Genomic DNA, 24,067 nt, shown 5'->3' with positions numbered 1-24,067 from the left:
TGGCAGGAGCAGGAAATCAGGGAGAGGTATGCACTTTCACAGGAGTGTGCAGAGGTTTTCCAAACTTAAGGTCTGAATTTCTGTAATGCCTTCAAAATAAATGCAATGCTGAACTAAAAAAAAAAGGGGGGGGGGATTTTTATTTTTAGCTCTGGAGATACAGTTATTTTAAGTTGCAAAAACAGACCTGCAGAGGACTGAAGATAAATCACAATTAAAATGCAGTTTGGTTTAGTAAGAACAAAAACAGTGGACAAAAAGCACAGCTATGTACTGATATTTTAGGCCTACCAATGGGGAAGAAAAAAATATTTTGAATGGTCTCAAGGACACGTATGAACAGATGATGGGATTAACTAAAAAAGATGGCAAATAAAGCCAGAATATCAGGAAACACACCTCTGTAACGAGCTCCTTTCTTAAGCCCCATTGCCAGAGCCTTTCAAAACTAGAATAGACAAAATGTGTAAAACATCTACTCTAGGGAACATGACTGCATTAAGCAGGGGGCAAGGCGAGGTGGACAGAATACATTTTTTGTTCTCTAATTTCAATTCAAATATAAAAGAGAAGCATGTGTAACAGCTAAAATTAGTCACATACAAATATTATCCACCCACGCATCAAATTACCACAGAACAAACTTATTTCAAGTACATTATACAACAAGGAGTTAATAATAAGCTGGAGAAGGAACAATGCTCCTCTGGCTTGATTCAACACACGTGCATTACTCATCACGTTTGTAAGAGAACACGAATCCCGTCAATTAGATGGTATGTTAACCTCCCTGGTTTGCACTAGTCTGTGACTGGTGAGTGGAAGGGCTCTTCAAGAACAATTTCCTACTGGGTTGCTCACCTCTGCCTGGACTCTCTATAAAGGGTGTGTTTGTATATGGAAACCTTGTGGAGTTTTCACTGAGTTCTAGGTCAAGCAACTCTGAATTTAACTTTAAATTAGGGGAGCAATTAGTTGCTAAATTTGTTCCAGCGCCTGTTATGAGTACCACAATACTGACCATTTTCCACGAATGTAAACAAAAAAATGAACCACTCTCTCACATCATTTTGCATCAAAGTATGGTAAAAGGAGAAGCCTAAGCACTGATAGGAGAATTTTAGTGGCATTTTAACTTACTTCAGATTTTCTCAAATCTCTGTTTCAAAGCCTAGTGTGGTTTTCCCCTCCCTTCATTCTCCCCAGGACAGACTGACCTGATTACCAGCCAGACTGACAGTTAACTTTTTAAGTATTTGCAGTGTAGAAAAACAGAGGTCCTGACTGCTGTCATTCTAAAACCTATGATCTAAAGCAGAGGTTTATGAACTGTCTGAATTTATGACACCTGAGAAGTCTCAAAATTTCTTCTGGCTCTTGAGGTTTCCAGGCACATCAGGGAAACGATGAAGCAGTCACACACACAACAAATGAGTGTTTAAATTCTGCCACTGAACAAGGTGCAATGGACCACCTATGAAAAAGGTAGTAAAACCTCATACGCTATCCTGGACATAGATCAGTTTGGGAAGGTCTGTTCTAGTTCAAACAAGAATTAACTCGGAGAAGTTATAAGGTCAGACAAGACAACTATGACTGCTTCTCCTAAAGTCTGCTAATTTCTAGGGGCTTTACATGTGCTACTTCTTTTTCTTCAAAAATTTCCCTTCCACTTCTCTGTGATGTAATACAGTTTCCACCTTGTACCTGCCCCAGAAGCAGCGGTGTTTTAGGCATGCCCTTTATACAGTGGGATCACACAAGCTGAAACCTGTCCTAGAAGTCTGAGATTTGACGGGGGATTTTCGGACTCTTTATTTCCCACACTAAGATAAAACCACAGAACTGAGGAAAAACAATACTTCACAGTTCATTAGTTTCAGTGAATGTACTGGATAAGCATGGCAAACAACAGTCAAGAGCAAAATTCAAAGACACTGAATATTCATACAATGAAATATACTCATACAATGTCAAGAGAAGAATGTTTACGTGCAGAAAGAAACCATGGGAACGGATTCTGCTCTTAACGACCACTGGAGTGAGTGTGGAATAATGTTCCACTCCGTATCCAACTGGCATTACTCTGAACTTTTCCTGGTACAGTCCAAAGCAGAATCAGGCTCATCTGTTTGGTATTTAGCAATATATTACTGAGGAGTAGGACATATATTTAGCAATATATTACTGAGTAGGAAAGTAATTACACCCTATTGCTTTAGAATTTTTATGAAGGAGAAGCACCTGGTACCATGGAATTACTTCTCCCAAGCTGATATTGCCAAAGCTCTTGTTCCAGAAAGCATGTAACATCTTTGTCAAAACCAAGTAAATGAAAGTGCGGCTCACCTTACTGGGGAATGGGGACTGCAGTGAGCAAGGCAAAAGCAACAATCCTGTCCATCAGCACTGCTCTGCCGCAGCTTCTCTAAATGGGCCTGAGGCTGCCCCAAAGTAAAACAGTCCTTCAGGTCTCCAAATCAAGCCAGAAGAAAGGAGTAAGCAGAGACTTGTCAAATGTAGCATGGAGTGGGGAGAGTTTCAGCAGAAGAAAAAAATGGAGATGGGAGAGTGATGCAGTTTCCACCCTTTCTAAAAATGGAAGCTTAGGGGATTGGTGCTTCCATCTGACAAGAACTTCGTATCTAAGGAAAAACATCCCAAATACCTGGATAGCCTTGCTCCAAAATGTCTTGTTTTCACTCACTAAACGTGCCACTTGGGTTGCTAGGGAGGAAAATTTCACTTAATCTTTGTGGTGCTGTTTCACTGATTCACTCCCATGCTCTCAGACCACACACAAGTACTTCTCTACCACTGACTGCCTGGCTGCCCTCGCTGCCATCAACTCTTGCCACCTGTCCTTTCCTCTTTGCGCTCTCCAGGGGCAGCACGGACGCCCTAGGCGCACCCCAGGCCTTGCTGGGGAGCAGCAGCAGCACCCCTGCTTTCCTCCGCACCCCTCCACGGCCCCGGGCTCCTCTCCCGCAGGGGCACTACAACTGACTCCTCAGGCCACCTCCGGCCTGCCAGGCCGGGCAGCAGCAGCAACCCTCCACCCCCTGCACGTTGCCAGCGCCGCCCGAAGGCTCTAGAACCCGCGGCGAGCGGCCGGGACCAGATTGAACCGGATCGGACCGGACCGGAGCGGGCCGCTCGCGCGCAGCCGCCTCAGGCACGCGGCGCCAGAGCAACGGTCGAGCCGCCGCCTTACAGCTGCTGCCCACAACCAAGATGGCGGCGCGGGAGCGCCTCAGCACGAGGCCGCTCTACCCTCCCGCGACCGCCTCTATGACTGGCGGCGGACGCAGCCACGTGACGCTTTCAACCGCGCTGCGCGGGACCTGCGCCGGGAGGGAGCGAGGCTGCGGCCAGGGCGCGCGGCGATCAGGTGACCCCTGCCCCCACCCCGCCAGCGGCGCCAGCGGCCCCAACGGCCGTCCCCGCGGCGCCGTGCTCGGCACGGCCCCCGCGGCCCCCGGTAGGCCGGGCGGGGGGGCGGCCGCGGAGCCCGGGGCACGGTGCCGGGCTGACCGCGCCCGGGCGCCCCGGGAGGCGCTTTCGGGGTCCGCGAGCGGCCGGCGCGGAGCCGCGGCCCCTTGGGGCCCCTTGGGCGCGCCGGCAGCAGCCGCCCCGAGACAGCGGCGTGCAGCCGAGCGAGAGCAGCGTCCCTCTGCGACCCGCCCCGCACGGCCGTGCCCGGCTGCTCTGCCGTCGCTGGCGTTTGAGCGAGCGCCTCCCTTTGATCTGGCTCCGGGAACGCGGACGGCAGCGTGTGGGAGGCTTAAAAATCCAGAGGTTTTGTTCGGTTCCCAAATGCCTAAGGACAGCGAGATGCATACTTAGGGGATTTATTGGTTGACCTACGAGCCTGTAAAGAGCCTCGGTGTTTCCCGGGGAGCGAGCCCTTAGCTGCTGCAAAGACCGCTGGGGAGGCGTGCGTCTGCCAGCCGCGAAGCTGCTCCGCACGAGAGTGAGGGTTATTTCCTCACTAGGGCCAGAGAAACGTAACTGCTGTCCCCGGCGTGTAAAGACATCTGTTATTTAAGCAAATTACTTTTGAAAACGGCATTAAGCAGTGAAGTGCTCCAAGATATATATCGTGTTGAAATGGTATTTAGCATTTTCACAGAATTTGCTTCAGGTGCTTTTTAAGTATTGCCAAATTCCCTCAAGTCCTTGTGAGATAAGTAGCTGAGTATTATTGTTGTTACAGGAGGGGAAATAGAGGCAGTGGAAACAGATAACTTCCCAAAGCTACTCAGCCAGTATTTTAGGTCTAGGATTGTAGATGAAGATAAATTAAGTATCAGCCATTTGCCCTGTTTGGGTCTCTGATGCTTTGCCCTTGACTATGTGCCAAAAGCATGCAGCAGCAACAACAGGGAAATCCAACGCTTGTTTTCTTGTCTATCTTATTAAAGCAACCAGAAACAAGTTCTATTTTACAGTCATGATGATGCCACAAATTCTTCTGGAATACATTAATTATATTCAGGGACCTTTTCAAGCCATACTACAGAAATTATAAATGTTGAAGAAAATCCCAACTTGACAGTGAATTCTAAGGCTAACAAGTATGATATTCTGGCATTCAAATTAGCCTTTTTTATAGTATCTTTTATTCTGAAGGACAAAGTTGTACCCTTTGCATTAGGGAAAACTGTCACAAGTGACATGAATGATAGCATAAGGACACCAGTATACAAAGAAAGAGTCTAGTGTGCTCCCTGTGTAGCTCATTTTGCTTTTATTTTCCATACAGGACTCCCTAATTCTTGGCTTGGGCTAAGCAGGCATAGGCTGTTGATTCTACTAGTTACCAAAGTGATTTGCAAATACTGCCCATGAGCTGAGCCTTTATACAGGCGACACTCCCTCTCAGGTAAGGGTCCAGTGCCAGCAGGGCACCGCATTTGAGCTATAATCCTAGACCGCAAATATTGGCTGACTGTCTTTGGGAAGTGCAGGCATCCAGCACAGCTCTCAGAGGAGAGGGAGAATTCTGGCTGTTGACGTTAGTATCTTATGTTACGGTAATCTAGTGGAAGAGACTAAGTTATTACCGAAAGCCTTATTTTAATGTTATAGCATTAAGCAGTTGTGCTATGTGCACAGGGAACTCAGCCTGCCTTCCTATAGCAAACACACCACGGAAGTCCTTTCAGGGACTACTTTAGCAACCAAAACAAAAAACAGAAGCACTGAAATTAAGTCTGCAAGGTGTTGTTCACCCTGGAAAGTTTTCCTTTAAGTCAGCAAAGTTTCCAAAAATAAAATAGTTTGGTACTTGTAGTGAAAATTCCTTTTGGAGAAAAGACTTGTGTCTGTTGTGGGATTTTAGCTAAAGAGTAGCGACTGAAAACCTTCCTTTTTGAATAAATAACTATATGAATGGATAGAAAAAGAGAAAACACAGCTGTTCCTTCAGTGCCTGTAGGCAGAATAATCTTTGCCTCACAAACCCCTCCCCTCAGTTTGAGTCTCATTTTGCTTTCTTCAGCTGGAGACAGGTTTTTTTTTTTTTTTTTTTTTTAGTCCTCTTTCACAAAGCAGCAAGTTTGCTCCTTGCTTTCTCCTGCTGGCCCTAGAAGTGAGTTTGTTAGACTGAATTAGGAAGCAGATGAGAAGAGGTTTGAAAGTACTTCCAAAGGAAAGAAGCTATAGGAACCTTATTGGAGACCTCCGTAGGTGAAGTGGAATAAAGCTACAGCTCTCTGTCTCTCCTGCAGGTCAGATTATTGCTTTATATATTGTATACATGGTATATATTGTTTGTATAGCAGAGATTTCCTCTGAGGTTGTGTTTCACAGGGTGAACTGAGAGCTCAATATATTCCCGGGGGTCCACTCCTCCCTGAGCACACACACACACACACACAGAGCTGCATGAGAAATTCTCTGTACTTTCTCATAGCAAGTTCTCAGAGAGGGCACAGAGAACTGTCCCTGTCCCATTACTTACCCATTTGAGAATAATTATTGAAACTTGGGCTGAAAGAGCCTTCTAAAGGCATTTAGTCAATCCCTCTGCCAGACAGCCAGATCAATTTTACCTAAAGTTTCCCTGACCTGTTCTGAGTATTTCCAAAGTCTACGATGTGCATCTCCTACTTACAGAAACCTCAACTCATTGGTAGGCAAATTTATGATCTCATAAAAGTTGATATACATCCAAATGACAGTTCCTCTTAGCTCAGAAACACTTTTCCTAAATTGCTCTCCTCAAGTCTGTCTTGTTAATGTAAAGTCCAGGGCGCAATCAATCATCACCATCCCATCATATTGATCGTTTAAGAATGATTACTGAAAATTGGGCTTAAAGAGCCTTCAGAAATGATCTAGCCATATGCAAACATGTCAGATTTTCAGCCAATTTTATAGAAAGGCAGAATCGTATGCCTTGTGCAAAAAGAAGCCAGCGTTTCTGGAATACAGAATGGGCAGGTATTTCAGACACTGCAAGGGTAACTGTACTTATAGGGGGGTGTTGTTCTGCTGTTGTTTTGCAAAAAGCAAATATGATATTAATGTAATAGGAGGGAAAATGCAAGGGAGATGGGGATTACCAGATGCTCAGGATAGACAGGAGGATGTTACAGTCTATTAAGCTGCTGGCCAAAGTATCCAGTACAGAAGATTAACAATTTTCACATTCATATTTTGAGAACTGATACCACTCCTCTCTGCCTGAGGTGAGGAAATAAGAATGCCAGGAAATGTTATGTGAAACATTCCTGTTATTTCAAATCAAGCCTGTCTTAATAAGATGGCTTATAGTGCTCCACTGGTGACTCTAATGATAAACTCCAGTGTTTTAAGACTGTCTAAAAATTACAAGGATTTCCAATGGCTGAAGGTCTCCTGTTCTGACAGTGGAAAGCTTTAAGACTCTAGCTGAGAACAGAGCAACAGGAATAACATGTCTTCACTATACGTTTAAGAAAAATAAAGTTATATTCTGTGCAGAATGCTAAACAGAGCCCTGCTTGTAATGACAAAAAATACAGAAGGACTTTCACAGACAGGGTTGAATCAGCTGACAGCTACCAAAGTGATCTTAATATCTGCATTGAAATTATGACTGGAAGTTTAAAACAATGATAGCACCTTTTCAATACAATTGTGCTCTGGGGAAGGCGATTTTTTCTGCCTCTGAGTTTTAGATCATTCAGTGCGTTATAAATCACATCTCCACAAAACTGTGCACAAAGGATAAGCCCTTCTACTAAATCTCTCCCTTAACTATTGCATGTCACACCTGGAAAAAATGTGGCTTTTGAAGGTATAATACAGAATGTGTTTTGATGTCATGAGCCATGGAATTCTAAACTTGGATATGTGCGAAGAACATGCAGCAACACCAGTTTGTTCCTTGAAGAAGCCATTTTAAAATGTTTGTGCATAGGTTTTTAATCAGCTCTCTCTATATCAAGAAAATATCCACCAAATCTGAAAGGCCGGGGTGCCTTCAGGACTTCTTTTCCACAAGCCTCGTTCAGTCAAGACTATTATGCATTGCAGATCTGTGACACACAGAGTTTTGTAAGAATAGTCTGTTCACCAAGGGATAAAATCTTTCCTGCATGCCAGTGAATGATGGAGTGCCGGTGTATCTGTCTCTCAGAAGCTTGGCACCTGCGGTCTTAGGGGAGCGGTCTTACGGGAGCACAAATGGGTTCTCCGGGTACAAAGGCAATGGCCGACCCATGAAGAAATACCAGATCAGCTAACCTCTTTCTATTCTTTATTGTAAGATCGTGCTTTTTGCCATTAAAGGGTTTCTTTTCTTCAAAGGTAGACTAAAGGTGACAGCTTGGCTCCTCTGGGTGTAAGCCTTAAATCTGGGTGTGCTGGTAGATGTATTTGTGTGCGGTGCCGGAGAGAATGTATACCCAATGAATAAAACCTAGTGCTTTCTTTCACAGACACAAGGAAATAGCTTTCGTTCAGACACCAGCATGGTAACTCTGTGGGGAAAATGTTTGAAATCATTTCAAACCAGGATTCCTTGTGGTTGTTAGAGGCTGGGGAAGCGGACTGGAAATGAGCAGTTAGTAACTGGCCATAGCTACAACATTTCTGTTGCTGATTTATTTTTTGCCTATATTTCTTTTGTCCCAGTCTGACTTGCCTGCAAGTGTCTTTGCTTAAGGAGATGAGTGACTTTGCCTGTTCTATTGATAAGAATAAATTACTAGCAGCTAATTTATGGCGCTCACAAAAGTGCCTTTGACATGGTGAATTGTGCTCTGTTGTTCAGTTAATTGGGTTGTCTGGCAATGTTACTGGTTATTATATAGTTATCTCTCCCAGAATATTGGCCTGCTTCAGGAAAATGGACAAAATCTTGTACATTTCCAGTTCCCAGGATATCATGAAGACTCTTAGTAAAAAGGAAATAAGCATTCGTCTGGATAGTAGTGAGCGTAGAAAGAACATTTTCGCTGCTATGGTTCGATCTTCCATCCCTAATTTCTGTAAAAAGAAATTAACTTTTCTTCTGAAACCTGCAAGTTCAGGGGGGTTGGTGGTAGCCAGCATTCACAGAAGCTTAAAGTGTGGGAAAACTGGCTGCTTAGGACAGTCTTCTTGCCAACAGTGAGAGTCAGAATCTTATCACGGGGTTTCCGATGTCTGAAATGGAAGCTCGGCTTTTTCTGCATCTGTTGCAAAGACGACAAAGGTAAACTTGTTTCTGCCATGCTGCTAGAGATATGACTCGTTTAAAACACATACAAACAACAAACAGGCAGCTGGAAGGTGTTTTTACACATGGTGATTTTTACTGCCAGCTTTCACACTTGCAGGCCATGACATCTGCAAAAGTGAGAAAAATGCCAACAAAGGATCCTCATGGGGCTGAAAAACAAAAGCAGCAGCACAGTGGTCAGGAGCTCACTTGGAGGCTTGGGTTTTCCATGAAAAGCTCCTACTTAAGAGTGTTTAGTCTGTTGGTTTCCTCTAATGCTGTGAAATGTGAATTTCCTCACTGAAGTTATGGGAGGTAAAGAAACTCCTTAGCTTAAAAGGGAAACAGCAAACAAATAACCTTGTCCGAGGGTGCCTTCTCCTGACTGTTCTTGCAGAGGTGCTATGTTTGAATACATCTGTTGGTCATCGAGTAGTACAGTGTTGATAACTGATTGTTCTTTGTCACAAATGAGAGATAAATGTAAAAGGGGTTTGTTTTCTTCTTTAGTTACTGGATCTAGACGAGTGGGAGGGTTGATGTTAATACATAGCTGCAGGAGAGTTTAGGTGATTAGGTGGCTTTTGTGTTTAGCTCTGATTATGGTGAAAACTGGAGTAGTTCTTCTGTCAGCATGTTTCATTTTTTGTGGCCAGCTGTTGTGATGATCTTTGTTTATTTGTCTCCCTGCCTCAAAGGAGTGGTGCTGACACAGAAATAAAGGAAGAGATGGTCCTTCGGGTAGCTAAATCTGTATCTTTTCAGAGCCCTGAAGAGTAGAAGAGCCCAGACTGGGCTTATTAGGCGGGGAATCGTTGTAGCGAGAAGCAATATGTGATGCTGTAGACGCAGCAGAGCACTTTCACATAAGCCTTTGTCACAGCTTTCTCCCTCCATATCAAGAATTAAATCACTGGAGCCTCAATATGACTATAGCCAGAGGCAGGTCTAGCTGGCTTTGGTGAGCTCCTCTGGCCAGCCACAAACAGGGGAGTGCAGGCATGTTGCTATGGACTTGAGATGGTAGCCAAGCGCAGTGCAGGGTTTAATGGACTCTAAGATATATCTGCTGACAGGCTGTTGGGCTTTGGTTGTTTCTAGGCCCATTAAGAGCTGTGCTGAATGTGATTGGAGTGGTTCTGCTTATATCTTGTTAGCTATGGAAGCCTCATCTGAGGAAATCCTGAACCTTTTGATTCCCCTGGGAAATGTTTCTCAGAGGCCCACAGAACTGCTCCACATGAAGTCAGGGGGTTGTACGGTTGGGAACATGATGACATCTGCAGCCTGTAAGCTCTATGGATGATGACCGTGTCAGTTCCTGTAGATGCAGAGCTAATTTTCTTCCTCAGGAAGAACTCAGGGCTTATGCTGAGAGTTTGTTCACCCAGCAGCTTTGTAGGCCCAAAGGGGAAGAAATAGTTAAGGACTGGCTTTCTCCACCAGGTTCAGTCCAGGCCTGGTACTGACAGCTGAACAAGGGCTGTGGGCAGCCCCCTTTTGCCATTGCTTGTGTAGGAGGTCTGTGATTCTTAGCACTCCCCTGAGAGTTTTGGGTTATCAAACGCCCCTTGTTGCAGCTGCAGAATGGCTCATTTACCAAGCACAACAATGGGCTCCTGTGTGGGCAGGATTCCACTGGCAGTCCGTGCCTGACCTGGAGACCTTTGATATTTTGGCTGGCAGACTAGTTGTCTGTGCCCCGCCTGGTATTTCCCTGTGAAATCTACTCTGGTTTGTCTTTTCTCCGAGAGGCATTACCCTTCCTCCCCATCATTTTTGAGTACAGGTATCACTCCAGATGCTCTTAGCTGAAACGTCCACCCCTTTGTGCAGTGAGCAAGCAAACCTGTTACCCAGCACTTGCTTGCTGGGCAGCACAGTGTTCTAGCTCAGTAGATGTCTCTGAGGTCCTGCAGCTGGACACACCCGCATTTCCAGCTTTAGTTTACATGTACAGTACAGCTGCATACTGTCAATGTCAACATGAGCAGGAGAGACCCAAGAGACTGAGTTGCTTTGGGCTCGTATTTCCTCATACTGCTGCTTTTTGCAGACATCTTTGACTGCTTTTACCCAGGGATGATGTGTCAGGTTGGAGGGGTTCATGAATTGTTCTGATGGGAAGCATACATTTGCCTATACCATGCATACCTTTTGATCATGTTGATCTTTTGACCAAGTTCTTGCCTTTGAAATTACCTAGAGTTTTCTTTTTCCCCCTTATTTTTTAAAGAAAAAGGTTTAAAGAGATATGGCACTTGAGAGAATCATTCGAGACACACTGACACACTTCATCCAGTCCCACATCCCTGCTGCAGACCTCAGGTACGTCTAGATAGGAACATCCAAGATCATCATTTGAGCTTTAACCCTGTATTAATTGCCCCTCTGCACATTATGCTGAGCTCCAAGTGGAGCATTGTAACTTTCCTATCTTTTGCATTGCTTTTCCTTAAGTCTGATTTGGGATGCACCTGGTCCAGTGTGAATGCTTGAGCAACCATCATTTAGCATTACAATTTAGCATGTTGTTTCTTTGATGACCAAGATGATTAATTTCCTGTCTAACAGTAGGCATTAGAATATGGAATTCCCTTCATTCCACAGTGATCCGAAAAGGCTTTGTGAACAGCACAGTGCTACGTCAGGGCTCTCGCTATTGCAAACTCTGCCTGTGGGCAGAAATACAGCCACCTTGAGGTTGGAACACAGCAGCTGGTTTTGCAGCTGGTGGCAGCAGTGACACAAGTGTGGGACAGCAAGAAGAGAACACTGCATCCCATAGAAATTGCAAGTTGAGAAGAGTATAATGACCCGAAACACCAGTCAACATTGAAAAGTCAAAGTTTGAGCACTTGCAATATTTCAGCTGAGCTGAAGTACCTACAGTAGCACAGCCTGTGGTCACGTGCTGGGGCATTCCTTCAGTGCTGCCCAGGAAGAGGATGGCATGCGGTATTTTCTGCACTATCCTGTATTATCCCTAAACACTTCCCACTCAACCACTGACTATCTGCTACCTGGCTTTCCTACTGAGATCTGTGCATAAGATACGAGACAGGCCACAAAGGTCCTTCTGCTGCTCTATTTAGAAAGACACAAGGTTAGAGGGAGGAGGGGTGGAGACAGAGAGAGAGGAAATGGGCCTGTTGACCCTGCTTCCGTGACCTGTGTTCTCTCTGTCTCCAGTGGAATGGATGATGTTTTCTTCTCCTACATCACGGGTGTCCTGGAAGAGCTGGGCTCTCCAGAGTCCTCTGAAGAGACCTTTGACATGGATACCTTTGTGGAAATGATGGAGGCGTATATTCCTGGTTTTGCAGAAATCCACAGGTGTGTGAATGTGATGTTTGGTATGTGCGTGCCATGCCTCGGGATCTAGACCCAAGTGCCTCAATACCATAAACACTTACAGCCAGATCAGGATGTATTAGTACCAAACCTGTGCCATTCTGATTAAGTCAGGCTTTGCCTGGATACACAAATGCTAATCCCGCTGTAGTTTGCAAGTAGGTCCTGGGCCATCTGAAATGCCAGTTTGTGACACTGGGCTTCACAGCAAGCCCCCTCTTCCTAGAAAGAGGTAGCCAAGTAGGATGGGCTAGTGCTTCTGTTCCCCACACTAATTACACAGTTTCTGTCTCTTGCAGTGGGGATGTTTGTGAAATGATGTTCTCTCTCTCAGAAAGACTTGGTGAAGCTCGCAACAAAGGTGAGTAACACAGGGAGTTTCATCTCAAGAAATATATTCTGCACCTGCTTTCAGTCCTAGTGTTTGGGGTTGAGCAATGTCACAGAATAAAACACAATCCTGTTTGCAAAGTATAGGATCTCATAGGGTAGCCTGAATTGATTGACAGGTTTTTTTATACTGTTCAGTCCACTTTTTGAGATCCACACATGGAAGGCTTACATCACATCGAATACCCTCTAAGACAGATAGGGTGGGGAGGGAGGGTAAAATACACTTGACCAGATCTCCAAACCCCTCTCAGAGCAGATCCAGAGTACTGAAGAAGAAATGGCAGGTACGGGGCTGCTGGTCAAAATTCAGTAGGTTACTTCTGAAGGTGGGGATTTCTGCCTGCCTCTGGTAGCCATGTGCCTAAGGCCATATGGGTAGCCTGTGTCAGGTGCATCATCAAGCAGAGGATCCAGCTGACAATGTGTGTCACTTGTAGACTTTGAGCATCCTCAAAACTCACTTCCTGTTCACCCAGGAATCCTGGTACTGATGCAGAATCACTGGTAGGGTATGCAGAACTGCAGAAGACTATACCATCCTAGTGGTCCTTTCTAGCCTCAGTGTTCACAAGTCAGCTGAACTGCTACATTAACCAGCCTCAAAGCTACTTCCCACCAGAGAACTGATAAGTCAAGTGCCTGGGCATGAAACCTTTCAGGGCATGCTAGTCTGGGTTTTGCTCATTTGGCAACATCACTGCTTTCTTATCAGGAGCCAGAAGGCCATACAGCATAGAACAGATAGTCCTGTCTTTTATCCTACTTACTGCTTTCCTGTACTTAATAAAACGTACTGCTCTGGTCCCCCGCATCCTACCCTTTGAGGATCCTGATATAGCCTGTGTGTGGAAGGACAGCACCATCCCATCTTACAGGTGAAAGAACAGAGGTGAAATGATTCTTCTTAGAGTGACACAGAAAGAACCTGTATCAGAACTGCAAAGAGAGATGAATCAGAGTAACCTGATCACAGGATGTGCTGGGTCACACAGCGCAAGAACCACCACTGTGTATTCCCAAATTTAAAATCAAACCCACACCCAGTTCACAGAGCAAACACCAAGGAATTCTTAAAAACATGACCAAAAACTGCCTTAAGTATCCACAACCAAGCATTAGAAGCCCAGAGAATTCACAGCTAGATTTGTATTCGGCAGTGGCCCCTGGTAAGGCCTGGAAACACAAAGCTGAGGCGCTTCAGCTTGTGTTAGTTCTGCCTTCCTGCAGGTCAATGTAATTAGAGCTGCAGCCGTCCCCACCAAAGGCAGGAGGAGCACTAGGGGAAACTCTTGTCACTTAAGAAGGGTACAATGAAATGGATGATATTTTTTCAAATCAAAAGGGTACATGACACACTAGCAATTTAATACTAACAAAAAGCCCAGAGCTCTTGCCTTTGTGGGGCTGTTCCTCAAAAGATATCACTGTGTCTTTAAGAGAAACCTGGCCAAAAGGCTGTGGAGGGCAGGAGTGAAGCAACTTCTGAAGACCTGACCCAGGGCCGGGAGCCTGCAGCGGGAGCCTGCAACGGGAAACATCTGCGCACTTTGACAGAGGGAGCTGGGGCCCAGGTACGGCCACCCCACAGAGGAGCAGAAGCACTGGGGGCAGGGTCACCCAGCACCAGGTTACTAGCACCACCTAAGGGCATTTTCTGGCTCTGAAAGGTACCACAGCATGGGCTGTGACACAGCATCACTGGTGTCTGTGACCTCCTCCATTACGTGGCCTCAACAGGTCTGTGTTACTAACTGGAAAAAGAAAATTACCTGTTGCCAGAAGAGTATGAGCCATCACTGGCTCATCCTTCCAAGCCACTGAGGTAGTGGCTGGGGGCTAATGAGAGCCTTTCGCAGTGCCCTCAGAGATCCAGCAGCAGTGCAGTAAGGATGCCTCTGCAGCCCTAGCCAGGCTTTGCCATGCTTGCACCACGTTCCCCCAGGCTCGCTCTACAGTTTGAGCTGGATCATTCCATTTCTCTCCCCAGCTATCAAGCTGCAGCCTGCACAAGAACTGTGTAAATTTAGGTGTCAGTCCTGGAGACTCAAGTCCCACACTCAAGCAGCCTCCATGCTGTGTATTTGTTGAGCCACACAGCACTGAGTCTTTGACACAGCGGTCCTGATCTTGTAGCACCACTTGGCATGACCTGTGCTACAGGCATCGCTGCACCTGCCAGACCTGCATCTCTTCCTCCCAAGCTCTGCTTGCCGTTTCTCCAGTATGGATCTCTTCCTGCTCTGCAGTCAGTCATTGTGTCCATGGCCAGGAGGGCCTATTGCCTTCTGATATAACCATAGGCATAACCATGTGCCTAGCCAGTCCTTCCTTTCCTGATCAAAGCACATATAACCTTGCAGGGAAGGAAAATCGAGCATTGGCACCACAGTGCCCACAACAGTTGCTCCTGAGGAAGCAGGGCCACATAGAGGAGCCAGGCCATAGAAGCCCTACCTTAAGGAAATACAGGGGGAAGAGATTAAGGAAGAGCAGTGCTTTGTCCTGCCAAAGATGCAATGCCATATCAGATTCAGGAAGGGAATTTACAGTCACACTTGTAAGGAGTGACAGCCTTCAGCTAAGTGTAAGAATGAAGGTGAATTTCCTGACAATGCAAAACCAGAGGGACCCTTTTCAATAACCACCTCCCCTCTACATCCCCAGCTTAGCCCATGTCTCTCTTACTCTAACTAGGAAGATGGTGACTTGAAGGATGGGGTGGAGCTGCTACTGGAGATGTTTCCTGCCTGTACCATGGGCCAGGCGGAGAAGGCACTGTCCATGGCCTTGGGGAACTTGGAAGAGGCAGTGCAGTTAATTGTGGAGGAGAAGGTGGAAATTGGCACAGCAGGCGTGAGCATGAAGGTATCGTACTCTGAACTAGGTGGCACCAGACCAAAGAGCAGTGCAGTGCTCAGATAAATATGGATACACCAGCTGTCTACTGCAACCTGAAACTTTTGACTGTGGTAACTTTCCACACTCCTAGCAATAAGCCAGGAAGATCACCCAAAACACTACCCTGCCGCCAGCTCTCTAGAGGACAGGCTGTGCCCACAGCAGAGCCAGCACCCCAGAGAAGCTGGGGGCATCCCCCCACCCACATGGGTTGGCAATGCTGCATCAGCAACTGGATTCAGCCAAGTAGTAGGGGGAGCTGTGCAACCGAAGTGGTTTGCTACTCACGCACCTGCTTTGTCTCCTCCCAGGAACTGGCACGGCCCCGCAGAACACCCAATCACGAGGAACTAAAACAGGTTATCTTGCAGAAGTAAGTATTCTCCAGCAAGGATCCTCTTGTAGACTCATTCTGTTTGCAATAAAGGTGGATGCAGCAGGTCAGGGAAGATGACCAAGGTCAGAACAACAGTGTCATCGATAAAGAGCTTGGGCTGCATGATGCTTAAAAAAGATGCCATGAAGCCGATTTGGGTGTAGCTGAAACACCTCAGAGCATAAGAATAAACAGTGGGTGGGAAAACAGGTTTGGATTTCCCCGCTTTTAGAGCTCTGATATTCAAGCAAGTTACCTGCATCAGCTGGGGCACAGCAACTGGCTGTTTGTGAGACTTCAACCTGCTACAGATGTACAGTAAGTCACAGTATTGTCAGTTGAGGGCCCAGTTAAAGGTTCAAGGCACAAACATCATGCTGCAGCTCAGGTAACACATGGTGACTTGTGGAACTACAGCAGCTCATTTGTATCTCAGTCCTTGGAGACAGTCCAAAGGCTAAAGATTTCTTTAAGGGACTGTCTGTACAGCAACACTGGGAAGATTAAATCTCAGTCACTGAAGGTGTGAATTCAGTGTTTTTAAAGAAGCCTCTCTGAAATCTCCCTATAGACTTCTTGGGAATGAAAATGGCTTTAGATTGGTTTAGCTTTATTCACTCCGAAAAGCACTTTAATTCTCAGTAGGGGAACACATACTGTGGTTTAATCGATCTACTTTAAGATCTCAGCTTTCATGAGTGTCCTGCTGTGGGCACGCAGACTCCACATGTCTATCCAGCCATGTCTTTCCCACCATGTTACATCCTCCCCAGTGACAGAAAAAACAGCTGATGGTCTAGGGAAGATAAAACAAGGCAGAATGGCATCCAGACTGAATTAACAATCCTTGTCCTTGCCTGTCTTATGTGCAGGCTTGCTTCAGAGGAGCACATAAGGGAACAAAAAGTACCACCTGCCAGTTATGTTTCTGGGAACTTCACTTTAATGACATTTTGGCAACATCCTGTGCTTTAAACATCACTAAAGCACAGATACAGAGAGCAGATCACCATAGTTGAATATATACAGGAGCAACTATATTAATTACTGAGGAAAAAGTCAGTCAGCTGCACTGTCCCCCTATTAAACCAGCTCTAAAGTCTCAAGAGCAGTAACTCAGCAGTACAGCAAGCAAATATTTGGGCCCTGGTGTGTCAGTCACATAAGGAATGAGGTGATGCTTTTATCAAGTTGGTTCCAGCTCAAAGCCACTTCCTAGTCAAGTAGTACATGGAGCTTTACAGGCACACCATCTCCTCAGGGCAGAAGCAGCCAGCTCAGCCCTGTGCAGTGTGGATCTTACCTGTGTCTCCTTCAGCTGCCATCACTCAGGCTGAAAAGGAGCAAAGCTGCCCGAATACCAGAGCTCAGCACCTTTCTTCATTCAACAGAGGCTATGTACATGGTCTCAGCAGCCTGAGTTTTTGATACCATTCACAAACATCCATGGATGCTACTCCAGGAGAATCCTTCTGGATTCTTACCAGAAGAATGGCACACTTCTTTCCTGTCTCATACAGAGGGAAACCTTAAGTGCTTCTAGCTGCAATCTAGGCAAGTAGTACACATTGTACAGCTACAAACCAGCTAGGGAAGAGAAGACATAGGCCCTGAGCAGCTCTAGGCAATGCATGTTGCAGTATTTGCTAAATGCTTCTTGTGTTTCAGATACATGATGGTGGATAGTGCAGAAGATCAGAAAACACATCGACCAGCTCCACCAAAAGAGGTGAGAAGAACAGGTCCAGCTCACCAGCATTTTGAAAGTCCTTTGGCTACAAGGTCTAAAAAGCTGACTGCAAGCCCAAAAAGCAGAAGGGCAGTCGCAAGGAAGGAAGATTCACGGGGCCACTAGTCAGCATAAAGGAAAGATTAGTGTAGCTAAGAGGTGCTGCAAGGACTGTCAGTACTTAACCTCTCCCGACTAGCATGGCTCCTGCCCCCTCCCCACCAGACAGCTTCCCTCCCATTTTTAACTTAGATTCCCAGCACACAGGATGGGTAACAGCCCATCCCAGTCTGGCTGGCCACCCCAGGGCATGCCCTGCTTGTGCTTGGCCCTTCCCTTTACCCAGCAGTGTGTCTGTCCACTTAGTGTCAATGTCTTTCTTCTCCAGGCTCCCAAGAAGCTGATCCGCTATATCGATAACCAGGTGGTGAGTACAAAGGGAGAGAGGTACAAAGACATAAAGAAGCCAGAGAGTGAGGAGATGAAGAGGACTTACATCAGCCTCAAACCAGCCAGGAAGTATAAGTTCCACTGACAGCCAGTCTCTGCTGCTCTTCAGCCTCTGCCTCACTGGCTTAGGCATGGAAGGGTGGACATGTGGCACTAGGGATGAGAGGGGACTCTTCCACCCTCCACTAACTGGAACTAACCTGGGAGCCAGGACACTACTTTCAGCTTCCCCAACTAACCCAGTTGGCAAGGAGGAGCCTTCTCTTTGTGTAGCTGTCCCTCCACCTTAGGGGCATACCACAACAGCTGTCCAGGTCATGGGCATTCTCTGTTATTCCTTGCATGGGATGTTTTTAGATCTGAGATGTGGCTTGTGCATTTTGCAACAAGCTTCTTACAAGTCTGTGTGCACTGTTGCTTTAAACTGAGTGCCAGTGTTAATAAAGATCATATGAGTTGGTGTGTAGTTCAGCTGGAGAGTGCATGTGCTTTACAGACACTGCCTCCAACCCCTCCTGGACCAAGGATAGAAGCAGGGTTGCCCTCTCTTACCCTAATCACTGTCTTCATCATGCTCTCCACAAGAGGTGGCTGCTGTTTAGTTAACCACCTGAGCTGAGCTCAGCCCCCACCAAGGGCTGAGGTTGGATTCTAGACCAGAGAGAGCTAGGCCACCCCTGCCAACAGAACTTCCAGCACTCCATAAACTGCAGTTGAAAATACAGCCAGGGCCCCTGTATTTCTGTCACCACTCTTGAGTGCAAAAGCCACAGCCCTGTGACATAGGGCAGGATGGAGTTTCAGTAGGCCTGGGCAGTACCAAAGTATAAATCAGAATGTAGAAGAAATGAGCAGCAACCATCAACTGCTTTCAGTGACAGCACAGCTAGGTTTGGTGCATTTCCTCTAGTGAAACTGCAGCAGGAGCCCATTTCCCCAGAGTACCAGAGAACAACTTCTCCATTGCACTGGCCTAAACCAGTGCCCATGGGCAAGCAGCTAGGCCTAGACACATGCTGCCTGAGCTGGGCCCTGCCGGCCATTTGGTGCCAGCTAGCCAGTTGCTGCAGGTTGGAGCTGTGCTCACACTGCCCCCTTCCCCGAGCTCAGAGGGGCCTGCCCTCTCCAAGAGGAGGACTGGTGGCTTCTCTCCTTTCTGCTCCAGCTGGCCTGGTTTGTTCCCAACAGTTCTTCAGGCATGCCCTGCATACCCACCCTAAGGGACAGTAGTCCATGGTCCCCATCAAACACTCTCCTGCTCTCTGGACAGCTGCCACTTAGAGTTTTAAAATACAACAAATAGTAAGTCCTGTCTACTGGCTGGTCTGGCCAAGGCCTGTTCAGCACCATGGTGTTCCTGCAAGTCACTCGTTCTCTCCATGCTATTGCAGAGGAGTTACTTTCCCAGGAGACACCATCAGAACACACTCATGAACACCCAGCAGCTGCTAAACAGCCCCAGAGAGAAGAGTGAGCCCCACTCAGGCCAGCCTCACCAATGGGACCGACCTCTCTCTGCGTGTCTCAGCAGCAACCGGTTCTGGCATCCTCCCGGGATCCCAGTGTTGTGTCCATCCCCCCCTCCCCAGCAGCAGCAGCAGTTCTAGATCTGGAGGTTAATGAAAGGGGCAAAGCCAACCACATCCTGCAGGAGAACAAGGGCCCTCTGCAGTGGAGGCTCCACATCCAGCTCCACTCCACGGCCTCGGAGGATGCTCAGGCTGGACTCGGCCACATTGTGGCAGTGCTTCACCTTGAGCGAGCGCAGCTTGGGGCAGTACTCAGCCAGGACCCTGTCAAGAAAGAGTGCACACACAGGTTGTAAGCCAGCACTCCCGAGCACACAACTCACCCTCTTCTCTACTCCCAGCAGGCCAGCGCTCACCATTGCCACACACACACCGTACTTTGGGAGCAGCACCCCGACAGCCACAGAGAGAAACTCAAGGGATGCAGTCAGATCAAGTCAGCTATGTCCCACATCTACCCTCTACGGCATCCCAGGGAATTTGCTGTCAGTAGCAAACCCTCCCTCTCCTGAAAGGGCTGTCAGCAGCTTCTCCCCAAAATGTAGCTCTCACTACTTCCACCATAAAGAAATCCAAATCTTCCTTCTCCATGCCTCTTCTTCCCCACCCCCACTATCCCCGCCCCAGCTTCCCAAGTTGCTCAGTACCTGATGGAGTCATTTTTGACTCGCAGACACCCCGTGAGGTCCAGGTGCTCCAGCTCAGGGCAGCACTTGGCAATCTCCTCCACTGCCACGTCACCCACATTGGCATTGACAGCCAGTGAGACAGACTTCAGCTTGCCGCACTTCTGCGCCAGGTAGCAGATGGCTTCATCCTTCAGCTGGCGACAGGCCGTCAGGTCCACGGCCTCGAGCGCCTTGCAGTGGTCAGCCAGGCTGCGCAGGGACAGGCTGTCCACCCACTCGCAGTGAGCCAGGGAGAGCTGGCGCAAGTTGGGGCAGCTCAGCGAGATGGCCACCAGCGCGTGGCGGCTAAGCTGGGCACAGCCCTTCAGCTGGATCTGCTGCAGGTGGTGGTTCTGCCCGATGACTGGGAGCAGCTCCCCGTCTGTCAGCCAGTCGGAGCAGTTCTGGAGCACCAGCTGATGCAGCACTTCGTTGTCCTTCAGCAGGTTAACAAAAGCAGCTCTAGGGATGGCAGGCCCAATCTGCATGGGGAACCCAGGAAAAATGAGGCGCTCACCAGGGTTTGAAATCAGCTTGGCTCAGCCTGGCCCTCATCCAGAGACTCTTCCTGCTCTTCTCTTCCAGTGTGGCACAGAGGTGACCACAGCCACCTTCCCCTAGTCCCAGGGCAAACCGTGCCTTAAGGCTCCCCTCCCCACATCATCTCATGCCCAGGCCTCTGCCACTGCTCTCAGGAAGCCAGAAACTGCTCTGTCTCTTCTACCCCACTCATCACCACTGAGTTTATACACCCGTGCTGAGCTCCATGCCTCTGCTCTCCAGAAACTCTTTGCTAGACCACTCTTGTCTCCTCACAGAACAGCAGCCACTCCTGCATCTCCAAGGCCCACCTGGTCTCCCCCAGGGCTTGCACAAGCTTTCCCTCAAGACAGGGCACAGCACTATCTCCTGGCAGAACCGCGCCAGCACGCACCCCAGGTGAGACCCGACAGGCTGTGCCGCTCTGGAGCTGACTCTGCTTCTGCCAGTGCCCTGTAATGGCCTGGGTGGAGCTCCAGGCACACTGCTCCCCAAAGCTTCTTGCTAAGACAGCCACATTGCTGGACCCTGAATCACCACCTCTCCTCCCTGTGCCCATCTGTCCAGTCCGACATGCGAGCCATTAACCCAAGCTCCTGAGCAGGAACCAGCTTCCTTGCTGGGGGTTTCTACCTCCCATATAACCTCCCATGTTAGCTCCGGAGCAGCGCCACATCTGAGTGTCCCCCAGCCTCAGAGTCATCCAATACCTTGCTTGAGTCAAAGCAGTGCATGTTGGCCAGATACAGCTGGATGAGGGACTGGAATGACCTGCTGACACTCTGCAGGCTCAGGAGCTGCTGCAGCGGCAGATGACAGAGGATGTGTGGAACCAGGATGTCTTCCCAGGGCAGATCCAGGAGGCATCCCCTGGAAGGGGTCAAACTCATCATCAGTCGCCAGGGAGCGGGGCCGTGGTGAAAGCCAGGCTATATCACCTCACGCCTACTGCCAGGTACCTCTAGGAGGAACAGCCAGAAAGAGAAACTCAGCAACCTCTCCCACGGCCAGCCCAAAGGGGAAAACCCCACGGCTAACCCTCAGCAGGGCACGCTCCTGCCAGGCGCGTCACCTCCTCCCCAGCCGGGACGTCCATTACTCAGCCACGAGCCCGAGCACCCACGCCACCCTCCTGGGAAGCTCAGGGGAGGTCTCCCTCAGCTGGTTAAGGGGCTCTGGTCCCTCAGCAGCTGGGCCGGGAGCAGCAAGGCGGCTGCTGCAGCGGTGCCCTCCCGCCCGCACGGTAACTGCGCCCAGCGCTCCCGGTTAGGCACCACGCTGCCTCGCGGCGCTTGGGACCGAGGCACACAGGCACCTCGCGGGGCGGAGCGGGGCGGGGCACCTGCTCCCCCCGCCGCAGGGCCGCGGGGCTCCAGCCCCCGCAGGGCTCCACCGCCGAGGAGCGAGGCCGAGGCGGCAGTGACAACGCCCCGAGGCGCTGCCCCGGCACGGGCGAGGCCGCGGCGCAGCCCGCAGCCCCCCGGCTGCGTCCGGGTGCCCGGCGGAGCAACGCACAGCGCCCCGCCGCAGCGCCAAGGGCTCGGGCGAAAGCGGCCCCGGCGCACACGGCACCCGCGCTGCCCCGCCGCGGGCAGGCCTGCCCCGCCGCTCGGCCCTGGGGCCCCGCGCTGCCCGACGGCCCCGGTCACGGCCAGCCCGCAGGGCCGGGGCGCCGCTGCGGCGCGGGGCGGCCCCGCGGGCCGGGCGGCAGAGGCCGCGCTGCCCCGCCGAGCCCCGGGTCGGGCACTTCGCGCGCTCCCTCCCCTCCCCGCGCCGCCGCCGCCGCCCGGTACCTGCCGCCCCGACGGGGCTCCGCAGGCGGCTCCACGCACGGCGCCGGGCGGCCGGTACCGACGTCACGGCGGGCGAGCGGAAGTGAGGCGCCCCTGGCGGGGCGGGGCCGTGGGCGGGGCCGTGGGCGGGGCGTCCCGGGGGCGGGGCCTAGCGCACGGCAGGGGCGGGGCCGGAGCTGCCACCTCTCGCCCGCCTCGCCGCAGCCGGGCGGCGGCGCTGAGAGCCCGCGGGGCCCGGCGGTGCCGGGGGGCGACGCTGCCCGGGAGGCGCGGCTGGGCGCTGCGGTCAAGGCGCCGCGGGACCCGGCTGCGCGTCCCCCCGAGTGGCCGGGCTGCGGTCCCGCAGGGCTCCTCCTCGCGCAGCGCGGGGGCGGGGGGTTTGCCCAGCTGCGGGAGCATCCCGAGCGAGAAGGCCAGCGGCAGCCGCGTCTCGGGAGCCGGGATCGCAAAGCCCCGCTGCCCTTCAGCGCTGCCTTATCCTGGGTCGCTGCACGGTGGGTGCAAGGAGCGGCTCACCCCACTGCACCCCGCCGCCACACCAGTGCCCCAGCGACACATCCGCCCTGCTCCCCACCCTCGCACCGGCCCCCCAGCTGCCCGCCATTGCCCCAGCTACCCCCGTTCCCCTGCACACCCCCGCCGCCCCGTTCCCCGCGCGCACCGGTGCCCCGGCTCCCCCAGAGCCCCGCACGCACCCCGCCCCGGCGGGCCGGCCGGCGCATGCGCACCGCGCCCGGAGCTGTCTGTTCAGCACCACGCGGGGCCGGGACCCGCCGCCGCGGTGAGCGACGGCGCCGCCCCGGCCCGGCCCGGCCCGCACCCCTGCCCGAGCCGTGCGGCCCTTCTGCCCTCGGGCCCTGCCTGCGGGAACGGAGGGGTCCCGGGAAAGGCGGGCGGGCAGCTCCCGTCCCCCTGGGACTCCCAGTTCTCCCAGCACCTGCCCTGCCCGCCCCCGGTACCGCCCTGCCCCAGCGCCGCGCTCGGTACCGGCACCGCCCCGCCCCGGTACCCCCCGGCCCCGCGCTGCTCCCCACCCAATCCCGCCTCCCCGCCTGGCCCTGGCCCCCTCACTCCTTCACCCCCTGCCCTCTGGCAGCCCCGGCCCGCAGGGCGAGCTGGGCCCGGCCCCGCCGCCGGCAGCCCCCGCGCGGCGCCAGCAGAAGGGCCCGGGGCGCCCGCCGGTGCAGTTGCCATAACGACTCCAGGCAGGGATCCCGTAAAACCAGAAGCTGCTATTCCTCCGCTGCTCCCCGCTTCCCGGGGCTGCAGTGCGCAGAGTTTGGCTGCTGTTGAAGTCTTGGTGAAAACGTCAGATGTTAAGAGGAGAAATAAGGCTGAGCCTGCACCTCCGAGGCGCATCAGGAGCAGGAAACAGGCAGCGAGGGGGCAAGCAGCAGAGCCAGAAACAGGGTCCCTTTGGCAGGAGCCGGGGGGGGAACCTCCGTCCCCTCCTCTCCCGGGGAGGCTGCCAGCTTGTAGGGCAGCCCAAAGGCCTGTACATAGGAGTCTCACACGGACACATAGCTCATCCTAACACACACCACGCACTTCTGCCCCAACCTGTGGAGCTGGGCCTGGATGGGTGGCCCTGGCCCTTGCTCAGATCTGAGCTTTTCCACCTTGTGCAGCACAGACAGCATCAAGC

The 24,067-nt window shown here is 50.6% G+C and overlaps 2 protein-coding genes across 4 annotated transcripts; one reads left to right on the top strand and one right to left on the bottom strand.

Moving 5' to 3' along the window:
* The first annotated feature begins 3,253 nt into the window (after nucleotides 1-3,253).
* On the top strand, nucleotides 3,254-18,112 carry CUEDC2 (CUE domain containing 2). Of its 3 annotated transcripts, XM_026094935.2 has the most exons (10): nucleotides 3,279-3,391; nucleotides 5,539-5,732; nucleotides 10,929-11,020; nucleotides 11,885-12,028; nucleotides 12,346-12,407; nucleotides 13,877-14,010; nucleotides 15,134-15,304; nucleotides 15,649-15,710; nucleotides 17,382-17,442; nucleotides 17,831-18,112. In XM_026094935.2, the coding sequence occupies exons 3-10, from the start codon at nucleotides 10,947-10,949 to the stop codon at nucleotides 17,975-17,977; spliced, it is 855 nt and encodes a 284-aa protein (XP_025950720.1). In that variant the 5' UTR covers nucleotides 3,279-3,391; nucleotides 5,539-5,732; nucleotides 10,929-10,946; the 3' UTR covers nucleotides 17,978-18,112. The 3 variants fall into 3 exon arrangements, with proteins under 3 accessions (XP_025950719.1, XP_025950720.1, XP_064370026.1); XM_026094934.2 differs by lacking the exon at nucleotides 5,539-5,732 and having other exon boundaries at nucleotides 3,254-3,391; XM_064513956.1 differs by lacking the exon at nucleotides 5,539-5,732 and having other exon boundaries at nucleotides 3,279-3,481.
* FBXL15 (F-box and leucine rich repeat protein 15) lies at nucleotides 16,634-22,524 on the bottom strand. Its single transcript, XM_064513955.1, has 4 exons — nucleotides 22,423-22,524; nucleotides 21,340-21,590; nucleotides 20,069-20,571; nucleotides 16,634-19,685 (listed from the first exon to the last, which is right to left on the bottom strand). The coding sequence occupies exons 2-4, from the start codon at nucleotides 21,520-21,522 to the stop codon at nucleotides 19,496-19,498; spliced, it is 876 nt and encodes a 291-aa protein (XP_064370025.1). The 5' UTR covers nucleotides 21,523-21,590; nucleotides 22,423-22,524; the 3' UTR covers nucleotides 16,634-19,495.
* Between the last annotated feature and the right edge of the window lie 1,543 nt (nucleotides 22,525-24,067).

The sequence above is a fragment of the Dromaius novaehollandiae genome, chromosome 6 (assembly GCF_036370855.1).
Source record: "Dromaius novaehollandiae isolate bDroNov1 chromosome 6, bDroNov1.hap1, whole genome shotgun sequence".
NCBI classification, from domain to species: domain Eukaryota; kingdom Metazoa; phylum Chordata; class Aves; order Casuariiformes; family Dromaiidae; genus Dromaius; species Dromaius novaehollandiae.
This window is presented reverse-complemented; position numbering and strand designations above follow the sequence as displayed.